General features: G+C 39.1%; 1 protein-coding gene across 1 annotated transcript in view; it reads left to right on the top strand.

The window, feature by feature from the left end:
- PCDH15 (protocadherin related 15) overlaps positions 1-27,408 on the top strand; it is a 2,079,434-nt gene that overhangs the window by 153,212 nt on the left and 1,898,814 nt on the right. Inside the window, exon 2 of the mRNA XM_073596339.1 lies at positions 19,469-19,575. Coding sequence (XP_073452440.1) covers positions 19,497-19,575 — 79 coding nt within the window. The 5' untranslated portion in view covers positions 19,469-19,496. The remainder of the gene's footprint in view (positions 1-19,468; positions 19,576-27,408) is intronic.

Here is a 27,408-nt window from a genome sequence, read left to right as displayed (position 1 = left end):
ACATATAGTTTTAGCACTTGTAAGAACTCAGGGAAATATGCCTATGTTTGACAATAAAATGTCCTTAAAGTACATCTGAAGCCTATTTGTTTTTACTTTCTGAGTGATAAACAAGCGTTTTCTGAACAAAAGCAATGCACTGTCAATCTAAAGGGTTGTGTGCCAAGCTATGCATGGCTATTACCTGACAGGGCTATCAGCACAGCCAGCATCCAGTCAGCTAAAACAACAACATAGGGTGACAATGCTGCACTGAAATCCCTGTAGAAGGAAGAGTGTTGCCACAAAATCAGGTAATAGGGATGGGCGAATGGTACGCCCCAAGCACAAGTTCAGGCTGAACTTTGGTTGTTCAGACGTTCGGCGAACAATGAACATTATGCAGTATTCGTGGCAAATTTGAAAGCCGCGGAACCCGTTAAAGTCCTTGGGACACTAACATGAAAAATCAAAAGTGCTCATTTTAAAGGCTTATATGCAAGTTATTGTCATAAAAAGTGTTTGGGGACCCGGGTCCTGCCCCATGGGACATGTATCAATGTAAAAAAAAGTTTTAAAAAAGCACGTTTTTTCAGGAGCAGTGATTTTATTAATGCTTAAAGTGAAACAATAAAAATGAAATATTCCTTTAAATATCATGCCTGGGGGGTGTCTATAATATGCCAGTAAAGTGACACAGTTTTCCCACGTTTAGAACAATACCACAGTAAAATGACAATTCTTAAGGAAAAAAATCACTTAAAACTGCGGCTGTAACGAATTGTCCGGTCTCAGCAATATTGATAAAACCCATTGAAAAACAATGGCATGCGTTCCCCCCAGTCTATTACCAGGCCCTTTGGGTCTGGTATGAATATTAAGGGGAACCCCGAACCAAAAAAAAATTGTGTGGGGGTCCCCCCAAAATCCATACCAGGCCATTTAGGTCTGGTATGGATATTAAGTGGAACGCTTCGCCAAATTAAAAAAAAAATGGCATAGAGGTCCCCCCAAAATCCATACCAGACCTGAAAGTATAGATTTTATGGGGGATCCTGTGCTAAAATTAAAAAGAAAAGGCGTAGGGGTCCCCCCAAAATCCATACCAAACCCTTATCCAAGCATGCCACCTGGCAGTCCACAGGAAAAGAGGGGGGGGACAAGAGAGCGCCCCCCTCCTGAACCGTACCAAGCCACATGCCCTCAACATGGGCTTGGTGCTTTGGAGTAGCCCCTCAAAGCACCTTGTCCCATGTTGATGGGGACACAGGCCTCATCCCCACAACCCTTGCCTGGTGGTTGTAGGGGTCTGTGGGCGGGGGGCTTATCGGAATCTGGAAGCCCCCTTTAACAAGGGGACCCCCAGATCCAGTCCTCCCCTTATGTGAATTGGTAGCGGGTATATTGTACCCCTACCATTTCACAAAAAAAAGTGTCAGAGATATTAAAAAAGACAGGAGACACTTTGGGACAAGTCCTTTATTAAAAAATAAAACAATAAAAATGTCCCGCGATATAGATCCATCTCACGGAGCACGACGAGCCGAAAAAAGAAAAAAAAAAGCCGCAATAGCTCTGCCTCCATGGGAGGCTCCAGCCGAGTGACGCTTCTTCTCGATGATATCTGTTTTATAGCTGAGGGCAGGGCCACTCGGTGATGTAAATGGGCAACCCTGCCTTCCTCTGATATCACGTGGCTTCAGGGGGGGTGGAGTCACCCATATTTTTTTTTTTTATTTTGGCGCAGGGTTCCCCTTTAAATCCATACCAGACCCTTCATGTCTGGTATGGATTTTGGGGGGACCCCTAAGCCATTTTTTTTTTATTTGACGCAGGGTTCCACTTAATATCCATACCAGACCTGAAGGGCCTGGTATGGATTTTGGGGGGACCCCCACGCAATTTTTAAAAAAATGTTTGGTTCTAGGTTCCCCTTAATATTCATACCAGACCCAAAGGGCCTGGTAATGGACTGAGGGGGGGAACCCATGCCGTCTTTTTCAATGAGTTTTATCTATATTGCTGAGACCCGACAATTCATTACAGACGCAATCAGTTTTAAATGACTTTTTTCCTTTAGAAATGTAATTTTGCTGTGGTACTGTTCTAAACATGGGAAAACTGCGCCACTTTACAGGCATACTATAGACACCCCCAGGCATGATATTTAAAGGAATATTTCATTTTGTATTGTTTCACTTTAAGCATTATTAAAATCACTGCTTCCAAAAGAATGTATTTTTAAGCACCTGCATTTGTCTGCATATCAAATGTTACCAGGGAGAGCTGGTAGTTTCACCCATGCCTACATTGCACATTCTGGTTTCTTCAATACAGGGGGTGTTTTTTTTTTTTTTTTTTACAGGAGAAGAGAGCACAAAGTTCCCCTGATTCATGTTTTCCTGTTCTTTCATTTTTTTTTTCTGAAAGTTTTACCAGAGGTAACACCTCTTTATTCTTTGCTGTAGCAAAGAAAGTGGAATTACTATGTTGGTTAAGTAGTGTGGCAGGGGTTGTGTGCTATATGGCTGAAAAGAATCACAACTATCGTGGGCAAGTTCCTGTATATGTATTTCAGTTCTGTTTTTTATCTGTTTGGTTGGAATTTAACTTGAAAGTGAAAGGAAATCCAAAAACCCACATCATCCACCCACAATCATTCCTGTAAACAAAAGTCATCTTTATGCTCTATAATTCCAAAATCAGCATTTTTACACTTTTTAGTGCCATTTAGTGTCTGTCATGTGACCATATTCCCCCCTCATTTCAATTCTAAAAATAGCTGGCGGGCATCATTTCCCTAAACTGTCTAATAGGTTCTCCCTTAGAGCTCTCTCATGGGCTGGGCTGAGCGGGGCGGGCAGGGCAGGACTTTTTGGTGAACACTGACAATGGTACTAGGAAATGCACGTGAGCAGCCATTAAATTACAGATTCTCACTAGCTTGTTTTAGATTGTAGATAAAGATGGCTCTAATTGAACTTCGGTAGATTTGCTCATCCCTATTTGCAGCTAATGGCAAAAATGTAGCAGCTTCCTGTGGCCTATGAAGGATACGGGTTAGTTTGAAAAATTATGTTAATATTTTCAGTGCTGGGTAATAGAGTTTACTGTTGATCTATAACAAATACCTAGCAGTGGTATTAAAGAAAACATAGCAACAATGTTAATAGATAAACTAAAGCAGGTCATACATGGATAGAAAATCATTCAAAAAAGCCTTCAATAAGCCTGATCATTAAATTTTAAAAAAGTTAGTGCGCACATTTTGATTCTCTAAATGCAAAGATTTATGCCAAAAGAAAGATTCATCAACATTAGTAGGGAAATCGATTGTAAATAGTTAAAAAAAAACTTACAGCGAAAGTGCATTGTTCATTGATTGACAAAAAATGTACCATTTATGTTGTTAATGATGAATAATATGTGGAAAACAATTTGATACAATGATGGCATTAACCCACAGTCGTTCGACAGATCTTTATCAAAAACAAAAGTTTTTCGAACGATTTTCTACCCATGTATTTTTTTTTCAATCAAATACTTTTTATTGAATTCAAAGTTTTTGTTTTTTTCTTACAATTAAACAAACAAAGAAACTAAAAACGATTATGAATAATTGGATCATAGTGATGTATCAAATTCATTGTTTCTGCAATTATAATCACACCTCTTTATTCTTTTAATTACTATTCATCCTATTTAAATGGAGAAAAGTAGTCACTGTGCTGTTTGGTATCATTGTGTGCACAAAACTGATCTTAGACTAGAGAAAGAAAAGAACAGAGCTTTCTGAGGAGATCAGAAAGAAATTAAAATTTCAGCATGCCAACGATAAAGGCTATAAGACCATCTCCAAGCAGCTTGATGTTCTTGTGACTACATTTGCAATTATTATCAAGAAGTGTAAAGTCCATGAAAGTTGTAACCAACTTCCCTGAATGTGGCCACAAGAGGAAAATTGACCCAAGATTGAAAAGAAGGATAGTAAGAATGGTCGACAAATATGAAAGGAAGTCAAGTCATCAGTGTCTGATTGGATAATCTGTCACTTTTGGAGTAATAATTGGCTAAAAAGAAAAATAAATAAAAGGGTTCCGATGTTGAAGAAAAAGGCACACTGGAATTTGCAAAAAAAAGTACATTTTTAAAGCGGAAGTAAACCCATCCATTTAACCATTTCAAAAAAAGTTACATTTCCGGCACATGCCCGGAATGTAACACTCCCATTGGTTGTGCTCTCAACCAGACTGTCAAACCATCCAATGGCTGGTGTCATAACGGATCACATGTGCAGCATCATGGCAGTTATAGATCAAACAGAGGCCAAGATGGCAGCTTCCTTGGCTGAAAAAGATAGGAGGGTTTACTTCCACTTTAATGAGCCTTTTTTCATAAATGAAAAAGGAAGCTTTTAAAGAAAAAGAAAAACACTGGGGGAGATTTACAAAAACAAGTACACACAGAATCTTGTGCAGCTGTGCATGGTAGCCGATCAGCTTCTAATTTCAGCTGGTTCAATTAAGTTTTGGCGATAAAAAAAAAAAAAACTGGAAGCTGATTGGTTTCTATGCAGAGCAGCACCAGATTTTGCACATGTTTTAGTAAATAAACCCCACTGCACGCACTGTGAAACATGGAGGAGACTTTGTTTAGTTTTGGGGTTACTTTGCTGCATCTGGCATGTGGAAACTTGAATTTCTACAGAGAACTGGGGGTTATTTACTAAAACTGGAGAGTAAAAAATATGGTGCAGGTTTTATTGCCAAAGCTTGATTGAATAAGCTGAAGTTAGAAGCTGATTTGCTACCATGCACAGCGGCACCAGATTCTGAGTGCTCCAGTTTTAGTAAATCTACCTCACTGTGTCATAAAGCTGTCTCAGATGCAGATCTTGGGTCTTCAAATAGGACACAGATAATAGCAACAAAGAATGGTGTAGACCAAATTATTGGACTCATTTGAAATGGCCTTCTACAAGCCCTTAACTGAATCCTTATGAACATCTATAGAAACAGCTGAAACACGCAGTATGCAGAAGGCATCCTTAACCTCCCTGGCGGTATGATTATTTCGGATTTTAGGTGCTGAAAGCGGTACAATTATTTTGCATGGAAATTTGGCATTTTATATTGTAGGTCTGTAATTCTTAACAATAACACACTTAAATCTGTCCAAACAAGAGTCTAGTAGATATCCCGGGTATGATAAAGTTTGAAACACAAAAACATAAATTATAATATAATAAATAAAAATAAATAATTAAAAAAAAAATTAATAATAAAATAAATTTCCCCACGATTCACTATCGCTCAATTCTGCAAGTGTTCTAATTTACTATCGCTGTTTTCTAGCTGGTCTAAAGCCACTTTTGATGTAAAGGGACACTTTTTGGTTGCTATGGACAATCTCCAGTTTCTAGGCAGAAAGAACAGTATATATAACATAAAACTGCATGCAGGACATAGGACAAAGCACTGGAGACAAAAGGGATGTGAAATAATTTCATACAGTACTGTAATCTGTAAGATTACAGTACTGTATGTGTTATGATTTTACACTTTTTTTAATTTGCCACCAGGCTCCGCCCCCGTGCGTCGCGCCGCTCACAGGGAACGGAGCCTGGCATGGAGAGGCTTTGGAGGAGGAAGGAGCCCGCAGACACAGCGGGGGACGTTGCAGGATCCCGGGGACAAGGTAAGTAAAGCCACACCAGGATCCTGCGATTTAATCCCGAGTGTGGCTCGGGGTTACCGCTAATGGTCCTGAATTTTAACCCTGAGCCACACTCGGGAAAACCACCAGGGAGACTACAATCTGTGACAGTTGGAGCATTGTGCTCAAGAAGAATGGGCAGGTTTGCCTGTTGGCAGTTGCAGAAGTCTCATTGACAGAAATCTGTCACATCTACAAAAATCTTTGTAGTGATTGACTTTAAAGGTTTTTCAACAAAATATTAGGTTAAAAGTCTCATAATTTTTCTCCATGCCATTTTCATTTGTTTAATTTTCTTTAAAATTTTGTTGAATCAAATATCAACAGCAAAGTTTGATTTTTATTATATATGGAATAGACAATGATGGATGCCAATAATGCATGCACACACACACACGCACACACATGAATACTGTATCATTATTCATTGTAAGTCCATCCAATACCAATTTAATTATTTCCTGTCCAGCCCATTTTTCAGTTTTCAACACTGTGATACTTGAGTAACAATTACCCAGTCATGCAACCATGTACCTGAATTAATTTTATATAGTATTTTTGAGACAGAGTTTTCTTTTTTGGGTATTTAATTACTATTGGGTTGTATATTATTTAGTCTCTTTGAAAGTTAGTCTGCAAACTGTAGTATACATATTTAAAATGTATCAAGCAACAACACCCCTAAAATGATCCGTTTTTGAAAATTAGACACTCCAGATATTTAGTAAGAAGCATGGTGTTTTTTTTAATTTTTTTGGAAATTGAACAATAAATAAAATTTGATTTAATTAGAAAAAAAGTTGTTTTGCACACTCAATACGGGAATACTTACAGTTATACCCCAAAATACATTCTACACAATGATCACAGTTTGCAAAGTAGATCCTCCAACATATTTAAAAACATGCCAACTGTCATTTTTCTGGATTTTCACTCCAACATTGTTTTCAATTCAAAAAGATTTGATTTTATTAACCTTTTGAGTTGCCAGCTCTTTTGACTGTCATATAGCTTACCACATACTTGCTCTTAAAAGAAATGCTGATATTCTTCTGCTGCTTGGCAAATACATCCCGAGGCTACACAAAGCTCACTAAAAGAACAATGGGCCACATGATGCATCATATGCCCAATACCTGGACTTAGGCTGGGTCATTATAGGAAATGTCTGTCTGGTTGATGTCAGAAGTTCTTCCACAGTTTCTCCTTTCAAGACACGGGTTCTGCCAAATGGTCACATTACCTGTTTCAAACAGTGCCCACATCGCTTCCATTTTCAATGGAAAGACTTTACAGTGAATGAATGCAACACATTTTCACACAAAGCAATAACAAGACCCTTCATTTATGTGATGATAATGTCGCCACTACAGTGTTCAGTGCAACAACTGTGACAATGGGCTGGCAGCTACCATGAAGACTAGAAGTTTCTAAAAATTCTGAGTAAGAGTTCAATCAGGACAATTCCAACAGCTGGGTAGCACCACTACCATTTTGTGCCTCAATAAACTACCAAATAATAGTCAGCATGCAGAAGCACAATTTATTTCTTTACAATGTATCCTGAAGAGAATACCTGTGATGAAAAATCTACTTTACGCATACAATGTTTGTGAAAGATCATGCTGAGCCTGTACCACTTCTCCAGGAAGGAGAGAAAAATTGGTACCTCCTATGCTTTGGCATGTACCATCCTCGCCAGCCAGATCAGATCAGAGTGGTCTTTGACTCATGTCACTGGGCCTAATGTAAAAGATATCCTTATAGGAGTTTTGCTCTGCTTCAGACAAGAACTAGTTGCTGTTATGGCCAACATTCAAATGTTCCACTGTTTCAAGAAGATAACATGTTTCAATAGTATTGCAACAATGTCAAATACTTTACTTTACTTATTTACTTTTTTGTTCCAATAGTTTTTATTACTTTTTCAAAACAGCATACAGAACATTATGCTCAGATATTCATCAGAAGATTGTTGAAACAGGGATGCAATATACATTGTGCTTGGTGGCTCTTATCACATAAGTAATATCAAAACCCATTAAGAAAGGTTATATTATGGCCTGAGAGGCTTCCTTGTCTCCTGATAGCATCCCTCAAAACCAAAAAGTCCCCCTCCCCCACCCCTCCCTCCATTATTATGGTGTGGCCAAACCATCATCTAAAAAAACAATGGAGCGGAAAAACCAAAAACATAAACTTAACAAGAACCAAAAAAAGGAGAAATATTTACTTATTTACTTTTAAAGTGATTGTAAAGACACATTTTTTTCTCTTAAATATCAAACCTGTAATACTTACCTGCTCTGTGCAATGATTTTGCACAGAGCAGTCCCAATCCTCCTTTTCTCTGGTCCCTCCCTCTCCAGTACCCCTGGTCCCTCTCCCTTGCTGAGTGTCCCTATAGCAAGCTGCTTGCTCTGGGAGCATTTGTGCGTGCTTGCTCCTGAGCCATAAGACACACAGATTACGGCTCAGCCCTGCTCCCCACACCCTCCTCACTGGCTGTGATTGAGAGCAGCGGGAACCAATGTCTCCCATTGCTGTGTCTGAGCCAGTGAGGACAAGGAGACCCGAGAGAGCCTCTGCACTTGTGCATATCTCTGGATCAGGATCAGACTCAGGTAAGTATTTTGGGGGGCTGGGGTGAAGAGCTACTTGCAGAATGTTTTTTATGTAATGCATTGTATGCCTTTAAAACCAGAAAGCCAACAAAAATTAAATGAATTCAATATGTTCAGCCATTAGTCTGTTGCAACCTAAAGCAAATTGTTTTACACTATATTATAGTTATTACTGATAGAAAGTTAAACAGACTTAAATGTTTATTATACTTGCTGTATTGTGCAAGCTTATCTGTAAAGTGTATTTTTTCAATTACTGTGATAGACATTTTTAATTTATTTAAACAGAAAGAACACAACATTGCAACTGAATGAGACTGAAACAATACATTTTTTTTTCTTTTACTGATTCAATTACTTTGTGTCCAGGGAAAACTGGCTTTATCTGTGATTGTAACTAGTTTTGGAATTCATTTTAGTTTAAATTATCTTGAAGCAAAGATCATTTAAATAAAACTCTTTTATGATGGATGAGTCATCAAGGTGGAATCATGCCAAGGTGAAAGCATTCTAAATCTAGCACAATGCAAAGACACAATATACTCCTGCCAATAGTTCAGGGCTGTGTATCATTTGATTGCTTACAAATTGATATGCCATTTTAAAATGTACTTGAAAGATATATGTCTTCTACAAAGTGCATTACGAAAAAGCAACATGTATGGGTACAGCAGTGTGAGGGATGTAGGCAACCTAAACCCCATCTTTAGGGTATACCCCAGTCCCCTGAGTGATTTACAGGCTAAGATCGCCTTTGCACATGATTTGCATAGTAAAAAAAATAGGCTTTTTTTTCTTCATAGGCAGAGACAAAAAAGGTTCCCCTAAGTGGACTTTTAAGACACTCAATGGTATCTTATCTAAGAAGTGTACCGAAGTATACAAGATAATATAATAGTAAACAAATTTTATTTATGAATAAACAGAGTTAAAAAGTTGTAACGAAACATTGGTTTATCTAAACAATTTGTTTCTATCACCATACAGAGAATATACATGAAAAAAAAAAACCTCACATCCAACGCGTTTCGGGATATAGTTTAGTCCTTCAGGGGTGCAGAAAATGGGGAGGGGTTCATCTAAGATGTAATTAAAAATGTATAATCAGTAAATTACCAAGACATGTAAGAATACAAAAATACATGCTTAGAGTGTTACAATAAAGCACTTACATAATATTGAATGATGAGGTCATTTTACAATGCTTCATTGTATCAATCACATTAAAAGCTTGCAGTCAAAATAGCAACGAGTAATTGAGCCGGTGGGATAGCTGTCTTAAGGCAAAGGAACATCAGAGAGATCTATAAACATAAGTTGAATAGAGTTGTCCTCAGGAGGAAGAGGTCTCCCCCGCACTCCATGGCAGCGAGACGGTCAGAAGAATATACTGAGAAAAATGGAATCCCTGGGAGTAAAGAAAAATGCACTGAAAATATAGATCCAGATTAAAAATGCTGGATGTATACTAAAATTGAGTATTCATATAATTCAACGAAATCGAAAAGGTGTATAAATATATATATGCCTTCTGATCATGCAGCTAAAGATAGGGGGCAGTCGGAGGTTTCCCTGGCAACTATCCCCAGTATCAGCTGTGTGCAATCCATTGTGCCAACTGATTGGGGTTTAATGCCTTTAAAATCCAAGGCCAGCTCACTCCCAAATCAAGCACTTTTTAGCTGGATGTTGGGATGTGCGGCTGGTTGTCAATTTCTCCCAGACTAAGGTAATTACCTTCTTTAGCATACCTCTCCCATTCATTGTCAGCTTATATGGTAGCTTTAAAACTATGTAGCCAGTAGCCAGCATTTTGTCTAGCTTTCTTCTGAAGACATATCCAAATTGTTTGCTCCACACAAGATATAATACATCTCTCTATGAGATATTTCTGTATTAAACTTGATAATTATCCTACATTTTACATACACAGATTCAAACATTTATTCGCTATCAATATATATTATATATTTTTTTTTTTTGCTTTGCCCATTTTGGCTGCTATAGGGTCTAAATATTTACTTCAGCTGTTGCAACCTCACACCATAGCTTAATTAGCACTCATATCAATACACTGCTGGTCATCTTAGTGCCTGTATATATTTCCAGGCACTGATGACAATGTTTTTTAACCTCATTCATTTTTATCATTTATATCATTATTATTATCCCTATCTTTAGCTGCATGATCAGTAGGCATATATATATTTATACACCTTTTCAATTTCGTTGAATTATATGAATACTCAATTTTAGTATACATCCAGCATTTTTAATCTGGATCTATATTTTCAGTACATTTTTTTTTACTCCCAGGGATTCCATTTGCCTCAGTATATTCTTCTGGCCGGCTCGCTGCCGTGGAGTGCGGGGGAGACCTCTTCCTCCTGAGGACAACACTATTCAACTTATGTTTATAGATCTCTCTGATGTCCCTTTTGCCTTAAGACAGCTATCCCACCGGCTCAATTACTCGGTGCTATTTTGACTGCAGGCTTTTAATGTGATTTAACAAAGCATTGTAAAACTACCTCATCATTCAATATTATGTAAGTGCTTTATTGTAACACTCTCTAAGCATGTATTTTTGTATTCTTACATGTCTTGGTAATTTACTGATTATACATCTTTAATTACATCTTAGATGAACCCCTCCCCATTTTCTGCATCCCTGAAGAAGGACTAAACTATATCCCGAAACGCGTTGGGTGTGAGGAGGTTTTTTCATGAATATACTCTGTTTGGTGATAGAAACAAATTGTTTAGATAAACCAATGTTTCGTTACAACTTTTGAACTGTTTATTCATAAATAAAATTTGTTTACTATTATATTATCTTGTATACTTCGGTATACGTCTTACATAAGATACCATTGAGTGCCTTAAAAGTCCACTTAGGGGAACCTTTTTTGTCTCTGTCTTAAATATTGAATGTGGCACTGTTCCAAACCTAGGTTAGTCATTCATTTTCTTCCTCCTTTTTTCTTTATAGGAGCGTGAAGAGCATTGCACCCGTGACCAACATGCTCAGCGTTTATTAAAAACTACAAGTCCTTCTGCCACGGTAGCACAGTTTCATGTATGTGGCAGATGTTTAGAATAATTCTTTGAGAAATATTGCTCAGACAATTAATCTTTTCAGTTTAACCACTTCAGCTCTGGAAGGTTTACCCCCCTCTATGACCAGGCCATTTTTTGTGATACAGAACTGCGTTATGTTAACTGACAATTGCATGGTTGTGGGACAATGTACCCAAATAAAATGTATGTCCTTTTTTTCCCCCACAAATAAAGCTTTCCTTTGGTGGTATATGATCACCTCTGCGTTTTTTATTTTTTGCGCTATAAACAAAAAAGACTAACAATTTTGAAAAGAAAAGCTATATTTTTTTTTCTGCTATAAAACATATTGAATAATAAAATTGAAAAAAAAAATCTAATTTCTTCATCAGTTTAGGCCAATATGTATTCTGCTATTGGCCTTATCCCAATAAGCATTTATTGATTGGTTTGCACAAAAGTTATAGCGTCTACAAATTATGGGATATTTTTATGGATTTTTTTCCTTACTAGTAATGGTGGCGATCAGCGACTTATAGCGGGACTGCGACATTGAGCAGACAATCGGACACTGACTGATACTTTTGACACTTTTTTGGGGACCAGTGACACTAATACAGTAATCATTGCTAAAAAAATATGCACTGTCACTGTACTGATGACACTGGCAGGGAACGGGTTAACATCAGGGGCGATCAAAGGGCTAAATGTGTTCATAGGGAGTGTTTACTAACTGTGTGGGGGGTGCTTTAACTGTGAGAAGACAGAGATCTGTGTTCCTGCGTAGCAGAAACACAGGATCTCTATCTTCCCTCATCACAGAACAGCGATCTGCCTTGTTTACATCGAACCCGAACCTGCTGAATGGCTCCTTCCGTGTCCAATCATACCGGCCACAGACCTGGAAGTGCAGAATCATGTACCTGTACTTGATTCTGCCTGTAGGAGCAGTCGCCCTGTAGTATATGTATGTAGGGCAGTTGACAAGCAGGTAAAGAGCAAGTCATAGAGACAACCGAGGCACAATAAAGGGTCCACATCAAGTATAATAGGAGCAGGGGGCTATCCATGCCTAACAGCCCCTGATGACGTCTTGAGGACAAAATTGGTAGGGCTTGGCTACAGACATCATCCCTCACTGAAAGGAACGAGAAAGGTGCCTCTAAGTGCAATGGTTAAAAGATTTATTACAGGCAGAATGGGATTAAACACACTTACAAGATAGTAAGAGGTCATAAACATATAATGATTTGTCCTCATGTGGATCGCTGTAATCCTCATCTGTCTGGGGTAGAGAGAGAGAGCCGTCCTGCACCTGTCAGGGTCTCTGGCGCTGTGGATTGGCAAGGAGGTGAAGATGTGATGAGGCAGCCTGGGTTCTGGAACCAAGCTGGAATGCACACGCCCGATGTGACATCAGGTGATTCACCTCGCACACAACAGAGGACAGGTGGAGCTATGTTTCTTACAAACTGCTAATCTATAACAATAGTGTTAGGATAGCACTGCCAAATATGAGTACATTGATTTGATTTGAGTTTAATGCTTTTTAATAAACAGAATTATGCAATGTCTTCCTCTTAGCCTATTTGATTTTATGATCTATAATGGGGAAAATCATGGCTCTGAGATCTGATTGTTCATAAGAGAGTATGACCCATAAGTTTAAAAAGGTCTCAGAATCTGGTGAGTCCTCTGAGAATTGAGGAAGGATCCATATAATAATGATTGAAATGGTGGCAGTGCGTGAATCATTTGAAGGTTGTACCGTTTAACGTGGTTAAAAATTGCACTGGATATTTGCACATTAACACTGCAGTGACTGGGGTTGATTTTTTTATGTCAAAGCTTTATTGAACAAGCTGATTTTGAAAGCTGATTGGCTGCCATGCACAGCTGCACTAGATTTTGCACTCTCCAGTTTTAGCAAATCAACAGCACTGTGTTATTAAAAGCTCAGCTTCCAACAGAGCTTTTTACCAAGATATTTTGCACAAAATAACTTTTCTTTGTATTTTACACTGAATGTTTTGCTTTTGCATGCTATTATATGTGTATATATGATGTAGGTGTTTTAAGAAGTTTGTTGAGCATGCAGCATTTTGCTTTTGAATACTATTATGTGTGTATAATATGATGCTAGTGTTTTAAGAAGTTTGTTGAGCACACGGCATTTTGTGTTTTAGAACCACTGTGTTTTGTGTGCAAGAACAACTTCTGATACTATATACGTGATTTGGGTAAACCTGAGTCTCGTATATAGTATCAGGAGATGTATATATAGTGGTCCCAAGGAGGACCCATGTGTCATGTTGTAGAATTTTTTTGTTTTTAATGACTTCCTAATGCATTTGTGCATCATTTTAAAATATTGTATAATAAAGATTTGATATGTTTATAAATCTGATGGCAGATGGCCGTATCCTTCGTCGTGGGTGGAGCTTTTTTTTTCTTATTTTGGGTTCTGGTGGTGCAGTGGGCGTCGTGATTGATGATGGATCTACATCGGGGACATTGGGGTTTTTTTGTCAAAACTGTGTGTGTCAAAAATTGTGTGTGTATTTTTATTTCTTTTTTTTACACTTTTTTCGGTTAATGAATAAGGGTACAATGTATCCCTACTCATTTACATGGGGGGGGGGGCAGGGATCTGGGGGACCTCTAGTTAAATGGGCTTCCAGATTCTGATAAGCCCCCTGCCCAAGACCCCCACAGCCACCACCCAGGGTTGTGGGGAAGAGGTCCTTGTCCCCATCAACAGGTGCTTAAAATCCATACTAGACCCTAAAGGCATTGTATGGCTTGGGGGGGGGGGGGTCCCTACATTATTTTTATTTTTTTTACTTTTTTCTATTGATGGCAATGTTTTTTTTTTATCCCGCTGTAGGTGGGGAAGCCCATTGACAGCTGATGACTCATCCATTGTTAAGGATGTGGCTCCTTAACAGCTATTCACTGTGCCCTGAATGGGCAAAGCTTTACCCAGATAGGGCTTAGAATAAACTTTGCAGCGTGTGGTGGACATCCCACTGAGCGCCCCACAAATTCAGGTGTTCACCAAACGGCCCAAACCGTTCACCCAACTCTAGTGACCTATAGGGGCTGACACTGATGACCTTTTTATAAATCACTAGTTGCTTGGCTGTAATACCTTAAGTCAGTTTCATAGAACAAGCATGAAGATTACTGAGTGAGGTCAAAACTCCTAATCTATATTTTTATTCCAGACCTGTGCCTCAAAAAGTATTAAAGCCATTAGATCAGCATAACAGCCAGGCAATTAGCATTTTCAGATAGGGAGACAACTCCTTATACTTTCAGTGCATGTTTTCTTTATAACAGATGTGTGCCATGAATTGTTTTTTATTACTTTATAAACCCAATTCATGGGCCATGTGCCATGAATTGGTTTTTATTACTTTATAAACCTAGAAAGTGCAGTGAACTGGGAAAAAACATAAATGAAGTCAATATTTTGTGCAAATCCGCTTTGCTTAAAAATATTAGCAGTTCTCTCAGATAAATTTGCATTCAACTTCTGAAGCTCCTGGTGAGGTATATATTTTGCCAAGCATCTTGATGAACTTGCCACAGTTATACTGCACACATTTTTTGTCTTACCGTCTCTGCTAGTAATTCCACACTGGCTAATTGATATTACAAGCATGGCTCTATGAATACAATAATATTCATTGTAAGATAACTGTTTTTTTTTTTTGCTGATAGTTCTTTATGATTTAGGTCATGTGTTTGAGGTCACTTTCATGTTGCAGAATGGGGATAGAACTGATCAGATACCTCATTAATGGTATTCTATGATGGACAATGATTTGTCTTTTCTTCTCAGCATTTTGAGCAAATCAAAAGTGCAGAACTGCAGGGAGCCTCCACAGTTGTTCCCTGTCTGTTGTCTGTAGACATTCATCTATTTACTGTAAACTTATGTTTTTGTGTCTTGGTGAGTAATTAGGATTTGTTCGTGACCGTATAAGATAAGATTTCTTGGGACTGTAAATTGGTGCACCAGTTCTAAATCAGTACTGGTGCTAGACATCTTCCAAGTAAGTAGTTAGGGCCTGTTTACACTGAATGGATGGAGAGTAAACTGCAGTGGTTTACCTATCTTACAGCTTTCCATTCTTACTGTGATAGGGGGCTGTGTGGTATGAGATTCAGCACAAAAGTGACTCGTCAGCATGTCTGCATTTTATCCCAGCTTGCTGCAGTTCAGCTCCGGGCTGTGTTGCTGTGTGAATAGGCCTCACAGAAAACAATTGTTTTCTGTGTGTCCTAGCAGTGGCTGGCATTGTACAATGTAGTAAATGCAGGTCACTGTATATAGTGTAGATTGTCCCGTAATGTACAGTATTTCTCATATGCACTCATTTTCTGCAGCCAGTTACTTAGTTTACAGCCCTCCCCCTTGCAGGTCTGTTTGCAGGATGATCATGCTGTGTCTTGTTAGGTTACCACCACATCTACCTCAGCTTCATCTTTTTTAGTGTTAATTGATTCTTGCCCAGTTGTATACCCTCTACAAAGCTGTTTCATTTAATATATTTGGGTCAACCTATACATTGTCATTGATTATTAGCATCTATCCTAGGTTGTACGTACAAAGAGCTCAATATTTTCTTTTTGTTTGGTCAGAAAAAATAAAATAACAACATTAAGCAATATCCTTAGTGAACACATTTTTCCTCACAATAATGTAATATGTTTGCTCATCTCTAGCTACAGCATGATGTATAGATGTTTGTTTCTGAGAATAACATAACATAAGCATGTATGGCTTTGTAGAAAATGCATTCATGCACAATAGAATAGAAAAGAATAGAACATAATAGAGGGTAAAATAGAAAGTATTCACAAAGATGACAAAAAGGAGTCAGCTTAAATCTATAGCAGCACTTTTTAAATGTTGCAAAGATTTTTATCATTATTATTCAAGGTTAGCATATACAGTACATCTTTACATTTTACCTACTTCCACTCTTCCACTGGCCTACCACAGAGCTGCTGATTGCCCCCCCCCCCCACCGCATAGTGAACTGCAACTGAAGTGATCTGAGGTGTAGGGGAGATGATGCGGGAACCACAGACTGCCATCAATGTTCCGGTGAGTGGCCATGGGGTGAAAGTGGGGTTGGGTACAGAGATGTGCTGGGGGCTGGAGGTGCACATCAAGTGGGTGCAGGGCACCGATTGGGTCCACCTGTCTGTTTTTCAGGCGGACCTGATCGGTCCATCCATAGCTCTCTATGGAGCAGCAGATGCCCGCTGACACCCACTGCCATCTGTTCCGATCCTGTCTGCTAAAAACAGATGGATGGGAGATACATTCCCCATCCATCCGACGGATCGGATGACTGTTGGATGAAAAAAAACATGCAGTCCGTTTCCATCCGACCGCCCCATAGAGAACAGTGGGCTGTGTCCATGTCCACTCTGCATAGCAAAGCAGACACAGACCTGTCATCCACTTGCTCAGCAGGAATCAGTTGAGAGATTCCAGCTGAGCATGCGGATCCCACAGACGTATCTGCCACGTGCGAAAGGGGCCTTAGGGGTGTGTGGGGTGCCAGGTTTGCTTGTTGCAGTGTACAATGGTGTGCTGGAGGAATACAGAGGATTCTGGGAGGTGCAAAGATGTATGTGTGTAGGGGGGTACAGAGGTAAGTGGGGTACAGAGATGTGCGACAGAGTGCTGGGGGGTGTTGAGGTGTGCCAGGGAATACAGAGGATGCTGGGAGGTGCAGAGGTGGGGGGGTCCTGGATCGGTGGGAAGGGCCCCAGGATGGGGTCAGGGGGGCCCTTCATGGTTTCTTGCACTGGGGCCCTGAAGGTTATAGTTACGTCTCTGATAGAGCCTGCCTCATTTCTTGGCTGGAAGATGTTCAGTATCGTCTAGCCCATTCCTCCCCAGCCTTACTGTCCCTGGCCCACCTCTTTCATTCATTGTATATTAGTTCTTTTAAGCATGGAGTCTTAGCATCACATTGGGCTTTACCTAGGAAACCGTGCATGCAAAGCCTGCCTAGGATTGCCCACTCCTCCATACTCACATCCACCCATCGAGGCATTTTGATACTTGCATGACTTCTCCCAAGAGACAGACCACTACTTGCATAAGATATCACTATTGTCACTAAAGGAATGACTTCCCAGCTCTGCTGCCATGTTGTTTCATACAGTAAACAAACCAACAGGTATCACGGGTGATGTCAATAATCAAATATGTAAAAAAAACAAAGAAATTTCCAAGCTTAACTTACCAACCAACCTGCGAACAACTGAATTGACCTGTCCAACAGTATGCATTAAAAACAGGGGTTTAGTTGCACACATTTGCAAATAAATGCGTAAGTCACAGAGACAATGGAAGCACATGCATTTAAATAGACAGGTGTAGAGCAGATAAACACTACAGAAAGGAGCATTGGAAAGGCAACGCATATAAAAGAGACTCACAGAAATTAGAGTTTAGGTCCACAGAAAATGGGGTGCCTTGCTGGGGCTCTGTGGCTTACACATGTATTTGCTAATATGTGCAACTAAACCCCTGTTTTTAATGCATACTGTTGGATATGTCAATTCACTTGGTCGCAGGCTGGTCGGTAAGTTGAGCTTGGAAATTTCTTTGTTTTTTATATGTATTGCCTTTCCAATGCTCCTTGCTGTAGTGACCAGTTATAGGTGGGGGCAGTGACCACTTGTTTGTACTATGAATTATGTTGGTCAGTGACATCTGGCAGCATCATTGGTCAGGAGACGAATCATCATGCATGTGTCATTGTGTTTTCTCGGTGGGTCATAGTGGTGTGACTGCTGATGGATTCACATCACCGGACAATGTGATTGATACCATTAACCTGGTCAGCAAAGCTGAATGCTTGAATAAGAGTTTTGGGGGGCTTTTTTTTGCATGGGGTTGTCCCTGAAATTTTAGGGTCAGGCATAGAACCACACCTATGTTTTTTTTTTTTTTTTTTTTTTGCATGGGATTCCCTTTTAAAATCCATACTAGACACTTATCAAGGATAAGTGTCTGGTACAGATGTTGAGGGGAATTCCCTGGCCCCTTTGTTTACAAATCGAATGAAGCGCGTGTAAAATGTCATTTAGCGACAAATGTTTTTTCGCTCTTTCTAAATGTCACTTTTTCTTTAGCACATTGTAGATGTGCACCAGTTCATGTGCAGGTTTATGGCATCCCACTAAGCATGTTATGCATTTGTTTGGCAAATGCCCATGAACCAAACTTTGCTTGGTTAATGCATCACTAAGGGAAATCCAAGTGCATGCATATGTTCACTGTTTACAGTAAATGCAATCTAGCACATAAAACCTTCTTAAGAAGAAGATATTCACATATCTCATTCCATTACACATCCCAAAAATAGGAGGATTGTTATTAGGACAGTGTTGAGATAAATGTGCATATGACTGTATACTGCTTTGTTTTTGTTACTTACATCCATGATTGGTATATATGTCAGCCTGCTGAATGTTCAGTAAAGGCTGCAATGAACTCAACAAATTGAGGATTATTACCATTTGTGTTTCCTTTGACAGAGAAATCCAGAACTTGGTAAACAGATTTGATTGATATTTTCCCCCAATATTCTTGATTATATTCAGTGTAGTCTCACCTTTTCTGTCATTTTTATAGTTGCTTAATTTTGTGTTTTATTAATAGTTTGCTTTTGAGTTTTATCTGAGATTTCAAGCTGACATCTATATTTGAAAAAGGACAGGAGTGATTTTCAGAGTGATGCTCTCTGTAACTACCATAACATTTTACAGTCAATTTTAGTACTTCTTCTTACTTAATACTGTCTTATTTTGAAGTGCTGACACATTTTACCTTTGAATAAAAAAATATATAAAAAAGGCAGTGTTTACAGTATTCTTTGAAAACTCCAGATAGCTGGAGGGCAATAAGTACAGTCACAGTAAATCAGAACAGTTACTTTGTTATTGTTAAAAGTGACTGACCTGAATGAGGCTCCCCACAACATGACTGCTACTGAATGACTGATACATGTGAATGTGACATCCTCAGTTTTTTTTTGTTCTTCTCATTTCAGATTTTCCCTGAGTGAAGTTTGACAGAAAATGATACGAAAGCTCTGGAACTTGATGACTTTTGCAGTGATATTTGGACATTGCTTAAACCAAGCACAGAGTGATGGAGGTATGTGAATATTGACCAAAATCCTCATGCAATCATTTTTTCTGAATGCTGAACTTGCTCTTTCCTAAAAAAAAAAAAAAAAGAAGAAAAAAGAAAATTGGGCTATATTTATACCTCTGTATATGATTGAGTGCACTGCATTAGCCTGCTGCATCTTTGGTGCAGTTTCTAGTAAAATGTATAAAATGTGTCTAAAATATGCTGCAACTGCATTTACTGTGTGAAAAATCCAGAGATATGAATTAGGGAATGTGTCTTTCAAAAATAAGGACATTCCTGGATTCAAATAAATACAATGCTGTCATTAAAATATATGCTTTAAATAGGCAGTGGAGCATAAAATGTAGTGGCATATTTAATATGTGTACATTTAATACAGGTGGATAGCCAAAGGAACAACAAACTTTCAATGTTTAAATAATGGTGTTACAACTAATTAAATTGTACCAAATGCATGTGTTTTGTGTACTAAATGTGTTGTGCTCTAGGGTGAGCAGCCATCCATAGGTTAATCCATACATAAAAGTCCAATTCAAGATTCAATAGACCATTTTCACAAGTCACTCAAGAAGGCTTTCAAAACTTCAAAAAGAGAACAGCACTGTTCTAATATAAGCACAGCTGAAGTTATATGTGTTAGTGGATTTCTCTAAGCCCATAGTAAGGCTTTCCTTACATAGATCAGGCCACAAGATTGTGATGTAATCTAATGAAGATCTAGATGCCCAAAACAGTATCTTATGGTCAAATCTAAAAGATCTCATTATTAATTGCCTCAGTGGAACCTTAGAACACTCAAGGTGCAGTAGAAGAAAAAGGATTTTTTACTAATGCCCCGTACACACGATAGTATTGTCCGAAAGTAAATGTTTGATAGGAGCTTGTTGTCGGAAATTCCGAGCGTGTGTAGGCTCCATCGGACATTTTCCATCGAAATTTCCGTCACACAAAATTTGAGATCTGGATTTCAAATTTTCCGACAACAAAATCCTTTGTCGTAAATTCCGATCGTGTGTACACAATTCCGACACACTATGTTCCACGCATGCTCAGAATCAAGCAGAAGAGCCGCACTGGCTATTGAACTTCATTTTTCTTGGCTCGTCGTACGTGTTGTTACATCACCGCGTTCTTGATGTTCAGAATTTCTGACAAGATTTGTGTGACCATGTGTATGCAAGACAAGTTTGAGCCAACATTTGTCGGAAAAAAAACATGGATTTTGTTGTTGGAAAATCCTATTGTGTGTACAGGGCATTACACATATCCATAAACAACTGAAAAGTTACCTTAATCTGGACATTTTTACCTGAGAGTTGTATATATGGAAGGATGTCAAATGAGGGTAATTGCCTTGAACAAAAATCACGCTAGTAGTACTCACCTGGACATATTGGGGTAAAAAATGTGCAATGCTGGAAGTAAAGCAGCCCATAGATGATTATTTTTTGTGTTGAACTAGCAGGTTGGATGAAAAAAATGACTTAATTCCCCCATCCACACACTCGATGTGGAAGACGTTCCCACCATTAGAATGCACTGGTCAGTGCTGCTGGCAATAGCTGGCTGCACTGATCATGCAGGTAAAATCTGAAAGGCTAGTTGTACTATCAATCAACTTCTGTACAACAAGCCTGCCCCATATATGGATTTAAATTTATCTAGGACCTGCTGAACTGGCCACATTTTGATCCAGATGTTGTTAGCTTAAGGTACATCAACTAGTCTTTGCAGCTCTATAAGCAGATAAACACTATATTAAAACACAATAATCTCTGTAATTCAAGAAACAATTTTAATCAAAACTAATATCTAAACCTTTAAAAATTAGAATGAGAAACTTTGAGAGAAATGTCCTAAATATAGCAAAAATTATTTTTCTTGAGACCAGCACCTGTAGAAGCAAAGTTTATGATTGGGTAAGTAAATTGATGCATTCTAATGATAATGGTCCAACTTCAAAGGCTGGTGGACACCAGAGTAGCTGTGGAAGCACAGAGGGCTGAAAATACTTTAATTCCTCAAAGAGACACAAAGGATATCAATCCACTTTGTGTGCATAAAATGCATTTACAAAATCAGATAGGCAGGAGTTCTTTCATGCTCGATTACTGCACAGATCTGGAAAAAAATACACAAAGAACACCAAAATTAAGAATACACGTCTTTTGAACTTAGACAATATTTGTTTAGCCATGATTTCAGAATTTAAATAGTTTGGTGTTCTTCCTTTGTTTTTCATATAGTGAATCTGCCCACCCTCACAGGAATTCTTGTACCACTGTTATTTATATAGCCATTTAACAAATACATAATTATTTATGCCAAAATCATTTAAATTCATTCAAATATAAATGCACTGATCTTTTAATATGATGATGTCATGTGTGTGTGTGTGTCAATATAATGTTACTTTGAACATGATTTATTGGTTGGCTGAGAAGAATGTCCAATCACATTATGGAAAAAAAAATGTGTCCTTTTATTTAGCACAAGGTTGGGGATACATGAATGATCAGTTTAACTGTCTAAAGAATCAGTGAGAGGTATTGTGTTATCCTTATTTCTTTATACACTGGTCTGTGGTCAGCATAGGGCAAGAGGCTGATGAGAACCAAGCTTCTTTTAATTAACCTTATTTGTGACTTTGCAATTTAATTAAAAAAATTAGATGTGTAGTACTGATGAGGGAGACATACTAATTAAGAGCATGCTTAATTAAAAGTGCAGCATGCAGAAGAAGCCCATGAATAAGAGTAAGCTGATTGTGACTGCACTCTTTACCTTAAGAGTCATTTTGAAAGTTTACATTTTAGCATGGAAATCTGGTTGTTGAGATATATGGTTTATAGGTATCTATATCCTTCTATTTTCTTCCTCTTTTCCGTACTTTGATAGCTTGCAGGACAATTAATTGTTGGTCATTTTTATAAACTGTGTGTCTTCTCATTTTATCCTTGCTGTCAACAGAAGGATGAATCAACTTGCTTTTGAGTCTTTTCATTTACTTTGAGCCAGGAACGGGAGCTCTGTCATGCCCTGCCTTTCACAGACATTGATTTTAAGGGCATACTGTTAATCAAATGTTGGCACTGAGTTATTGGTAGGAGGAAAGAGCATTTATTTTTCTATAAATATCAAACAGCAATAATGGAAGTTTGGTTAGTCATTTTGATAAAATCTGGTGGAGGCTTGGACAGCTAATCCAATACAGCTGTGCAGGTAAAAGGCCACATACAGTATATGAAAAGAATAAGATTGTATTACCTAAATTCAGTTTATAGGACATACATATTGAAGCTTGTTACACCTACAAATGTAAGAATCAGCACTTATAAAGCTTGTATACTGAGCCCTGACCTGACAAACAGCACATACTTATAGCCCTTTCCTGCAGCATCTTGGGACAAGCAGAGCATAAATACATCTTTCATAGAAACAACAGAGCTCTCTGGTGGATGCAAATGTTAGCACTAAATAACACTTTTTTTAAAGCTGATGGCATCTCAGACGCAGCATGTAATGTTCAAGATGCATTTAGTACTGTGTCAGTGAGCATTAACATTTGTATTCACCAGAGAGATCTTTTCAGACACATTTGTCGAAGTGGTAATCAGCTACTTCAGCTATAACAGATCTCATTTTTATAACATTTCTAGAGAATTACGCTAGTAAAATAAGACATGGCAAATATGATTATTTTTTAGAAGAAATTCCTTCTTTTCCTTTTGTTCATTGAAACCTGTTAATAAGATAATTAAATTGTTATGCCCCGTACACTCCGACAACAAAATCCTAGGATTTTTTCCAACGGATGTTGGCTCAAACTTGTCTTGCATACACACGGTCAAACAAAGTTGTCGGAAAATCTGATCATTCTGAACGCGGTGACGTAAAACACGTACGTCGGGACTATAAACGGGGCAGTACCCAATAGCTTTCATCTCTTTATTTATTCTGAGCAGGCGTGGCACTTTGTGCGTCGGATTTGTGTACACACGATCGGAAATTCCGACAACGGATTTTGTTGTTGGAAAATTTTATAGCCTGCTCTCAAACTTTGTGTGTCGGAAAATCCGATGGAAAATATGCGATGGAGCCTACACACGGTCGGAATTTCCGACAACAAGATCCTATCACACATTTTTCCGTCGGAAAATCCGACTGTGTGTATGGGGCATAACTGTTCTTTTGCTGAAAAACAAACAAACAAACAATCCACTTATGGTCAGTTACTTTGCAACAGTTTTAACAAATTCTATCTGCTGCTGTTTATATTGAAACATGTGGATTCTTATCCCTTCCAGTATCCTGCTGTGTGGAACATCTGCCTGATCACCTGATTGGTTTGCATGTTATAATAATAAAAAAGCTGCTGAGAAAAGCAGTGAGCCAATCACCTGAGCAGAAAATGACATTCCTGGTTGATTTTGGTACACAAATAGTGCACAGAATGCCTCTTGTTGACAAAGTTGCAGGTTACTTTTTACCGTTTTACAAAATGACAACAGATTGAAATGCATCGGTAATTTTTATTAACAATAATTTGCAAAAAAATAGTTTATGTAGCAAAGAAAAAAATAGACATGCAAATATACACTTACAACCGTCACATTAAATATGTAGTTGTTTTTCTCATGAGTAGGTTCAAACTATATAAGGAAACATTTAACTGTATTGATAAATGTGCCCATTTGTCTCCCTGTTTGTCAAAGTAGCTCACTGCCTCCAGGGACTGCCATACAAAGTAGTAAAAATATTCTTTGTTAAAGGATAAGTTCACCTTTTGTAACATGTTACATGTTACACCTGTCTTCAGGGTGGAACATGTAACATCTTACTTTTGCAGCAGACCCCACACCCCCCGCACCCACATTGTAATGCCCCATACACACGGTCGGATTTTCCGACGGAAAATGTGTGATAGGACCTTGTTGTCGGAAATTCCGACCGTGTGTAGGCTCCATCACACATTTTCCATCAGATTTTCCGACACACAAAGTTTGAGAGCAGGATATAAAATTTTCCGACAACAAAATCCGTTGTCGGAAATTCCGATCGTGTGTACACAAATCCGACGGACAAAGTGCCACGCATGCTCAGAATAAATAAAGAGATGAAAGCTATTGGCCACTGCCCCGTTTATAGTCCCGACGTACGTGTTTTACGTCACCGCGTTTAGAACGATCTGATTTTCCGACAACTTTGTGTGACCATGTGTATGCAAGACAAGTTTGAGCCAACATCCGTCTGAAAAAATCCTAGGATTTTGCTGTCGGAATGTCCGAACAAAGTCCGACTGTGTGTACGGGGCATTACAGCAAGGGTAGGATCTTCTCCCTGCACCTGCTGTCACAATTTGAAATATAAAAGCGGCTGTACAGGGCTCCGCCCACCCAGCCATGTCATTCATTCACAGAGTTCTGTAAACAGTAGAACTACAAGTATTGACAGCAGCTGCGGCTATCGGTTTGTAGTTCTCAATGAACTACCAGGACACTCTAGGTAGTTCATTAATGCTTCCTGTTAGTGTGTAACTCCCTGCCCATAGGAGGTACAAGCAGACAGCTTACACTGACAATCTGAAAGAGCTCTGCATTGTGCTTGCGATCTGCTGATTGCAGGTACAATGCTTTGCAGGGTCCTAGTAAAATTTTATGTAAATGCACATATTTTTACCTGAAAAAGGCAAACTTATTCTCTAAACCGGATACACACAGATCTAAATTCATACTGAACCGGCCAAATTTCGATCTGTGTGTAGCCCTGTCTGTTCAACAAAAGCTGATCATTAGACCAGGTTCTGCCGAATGGTCCTGCTGTAAAACCCCAATCAATCAGCAGCTGCAGCCAGTGGTGCAGCACTGATCAGTGTATTTTGAAGGGGGAGAAGTCCCACTGACAGAATACAATAGCACAGCGAAGGAGATTCCTACAACCATCTCGCTTGCGTGGATGCAGGAATCTGTGAGGTTTTTTTTCATCATACCACATGCATTTAACACGGGGGGTGGGTGCTCTGCCTGCCCCATCCCAAAAGCACCTTGTCCCCATGTTGATGGGAACAAGGGTCTCTTCCCCACAACCCTGGGCTGTAGTTTTGGGAGTTTGCGGGCAGGGGGCTTATCAGAGTTTGGAAGCCTCCTTTAATAAGGGGGCCCCCAGATCCTGCCCCCCCATGTGAATGAGTATGGGGTACTTGGTACCCCTACCCATTCACAGAAAAAGTGTCAGAAAGTAATAAAAACACAAAGACAGTTTTTGACAATTTCTTTATTAAAAAGATTAAAAAACAGTGTCCCCCGATGTAGATCCATCATCAGTCACTACACTTCCGCACCACTGGGACAGAAAATGAAAAATAAAAATGCTCCACCCGCTGTGAAGGCCCAGGATGCACCTGTCCATGATTCTGCATCTGTCCCCCTCTGGCTCAGTAGTAAGAACTGAGTGATTAAACACTGCTGATCATTCAGTTCAACCACTTTGCTCTGTGCAGAGAGCCGTGACTGTCAGTCAGCATCTCTCTGCTCTCCTCTCCAGTGCCTAATGGAGTGCTGGGCTGTGAAGGGGGTGGGAGGGGCAGAGAGGCTGAGCCCGGTGCCGATCCAGGCTTCTGGGTGGATACTGACCATATGGTCTGGATCTTTTCTGAGCCTGCACTGGCTCTGTGATGTCAGCCAACAGTGGACTTCTGCCCACCGTCAGCTAAAAATGGACAGGAGTGCAGAATGAATTGATCCATAGGAGAGGTTTGGCCAAAAAACCTTTGGGGATACTTCGCCTTTAAACTTTTTTTTTTTTTTTTGTGAATTTAATGCAGAGTTTCTTACCCAGAGATCCTAACAGTAACAGCACTTCTTATTCCTGGCTGACATTGCTAAACCATTGAATTACAATTTTCAGCAGTACTGCTGGTTTGTCACAAGCACTCCTTCTGTTGATCATTGGTCTACCTATCAGGTCTCTTACATAGGATTCTCAATGGCCAAATGCACAATAACCGGCTAACAGTGCTGCTGCTTACTGGTAGGCAGTGACTCAGGGTTGTCAGCCTACAACAGGAAGTGCTGTTATTGTCAGGATCCCCAGGTTAAAAACTTTGCAACAGATTCTCAAAAAAACAATTGAGACATGATTCTAAACTTACTTATTGGTACCCTACCCAAAACTGGCGCTTCCCTAATTAAACTTAGTGTGTTTTGCAGCTAGGCTGTAGCTAACTTTAGCATGTCTTTGGATTTCACTGGGCTCTGCTAGTTATAAATGTGAGTTATAAATATTTACATGACCCAACCAATTCCTGAGGTCCTTGTTTAGAATTATGCATTGAGAAGGTGATAAATATTTGGAGCACTATTCCAGAGTGAAGAAAAAGAAAAGGTACCCGTGGTATGGAATATGTACCAAAGAGATTAGAAAATATTTGTTGGAACTGCTGCCTCTACCAATTACTTCCACTAGGTGGAGTATAATGTTGAGAAAGAAAAAAGAGTAGATATGGTGCCATTCCAGACCTGATGGATTCAGGTGTATGCTGCTCCCTTGAATGGGAGGAAGATATTTAAGGTGGGGAAGAGAAATTATGTAGATAGTTCCTACTGAGTGGGTGTCTTCTAACCAAAAACCAATGCACAGTAAAGCTGTGCACATTAATGTGAAACCAAATATAAACTCCTGAGTGTGAATGAGTGTCAGGCTGTATACCTGACCCAGAGGGAGGAGTGCTACATACTAAAAATAAGTTTAGGGTTTAACATGAGGGTGACCAAATGTCCCCAGTTTCCAGAGACAGTCCCTGATTTAAGTAGGCTGTCCTGGCCAAAACATGTC

This window comes from Aquarana catesbeiana, linkage group LG08, assembly GCF_042186555.1.
Source record: "Aquarana catesbeiana isolate 2022-GZ linkage group LG08, ASM4218655v1, whole genome shotgun sequence".
Lineage (NCBI taxonomy): Eukaryota > Metazoa > Chordata > Amphibia > Anura > Ranidae > Aquarana > Aquarana catesbeiana.
This window is presented reverse-complemented; position numbering and strand designations above follow the sequence as displayed.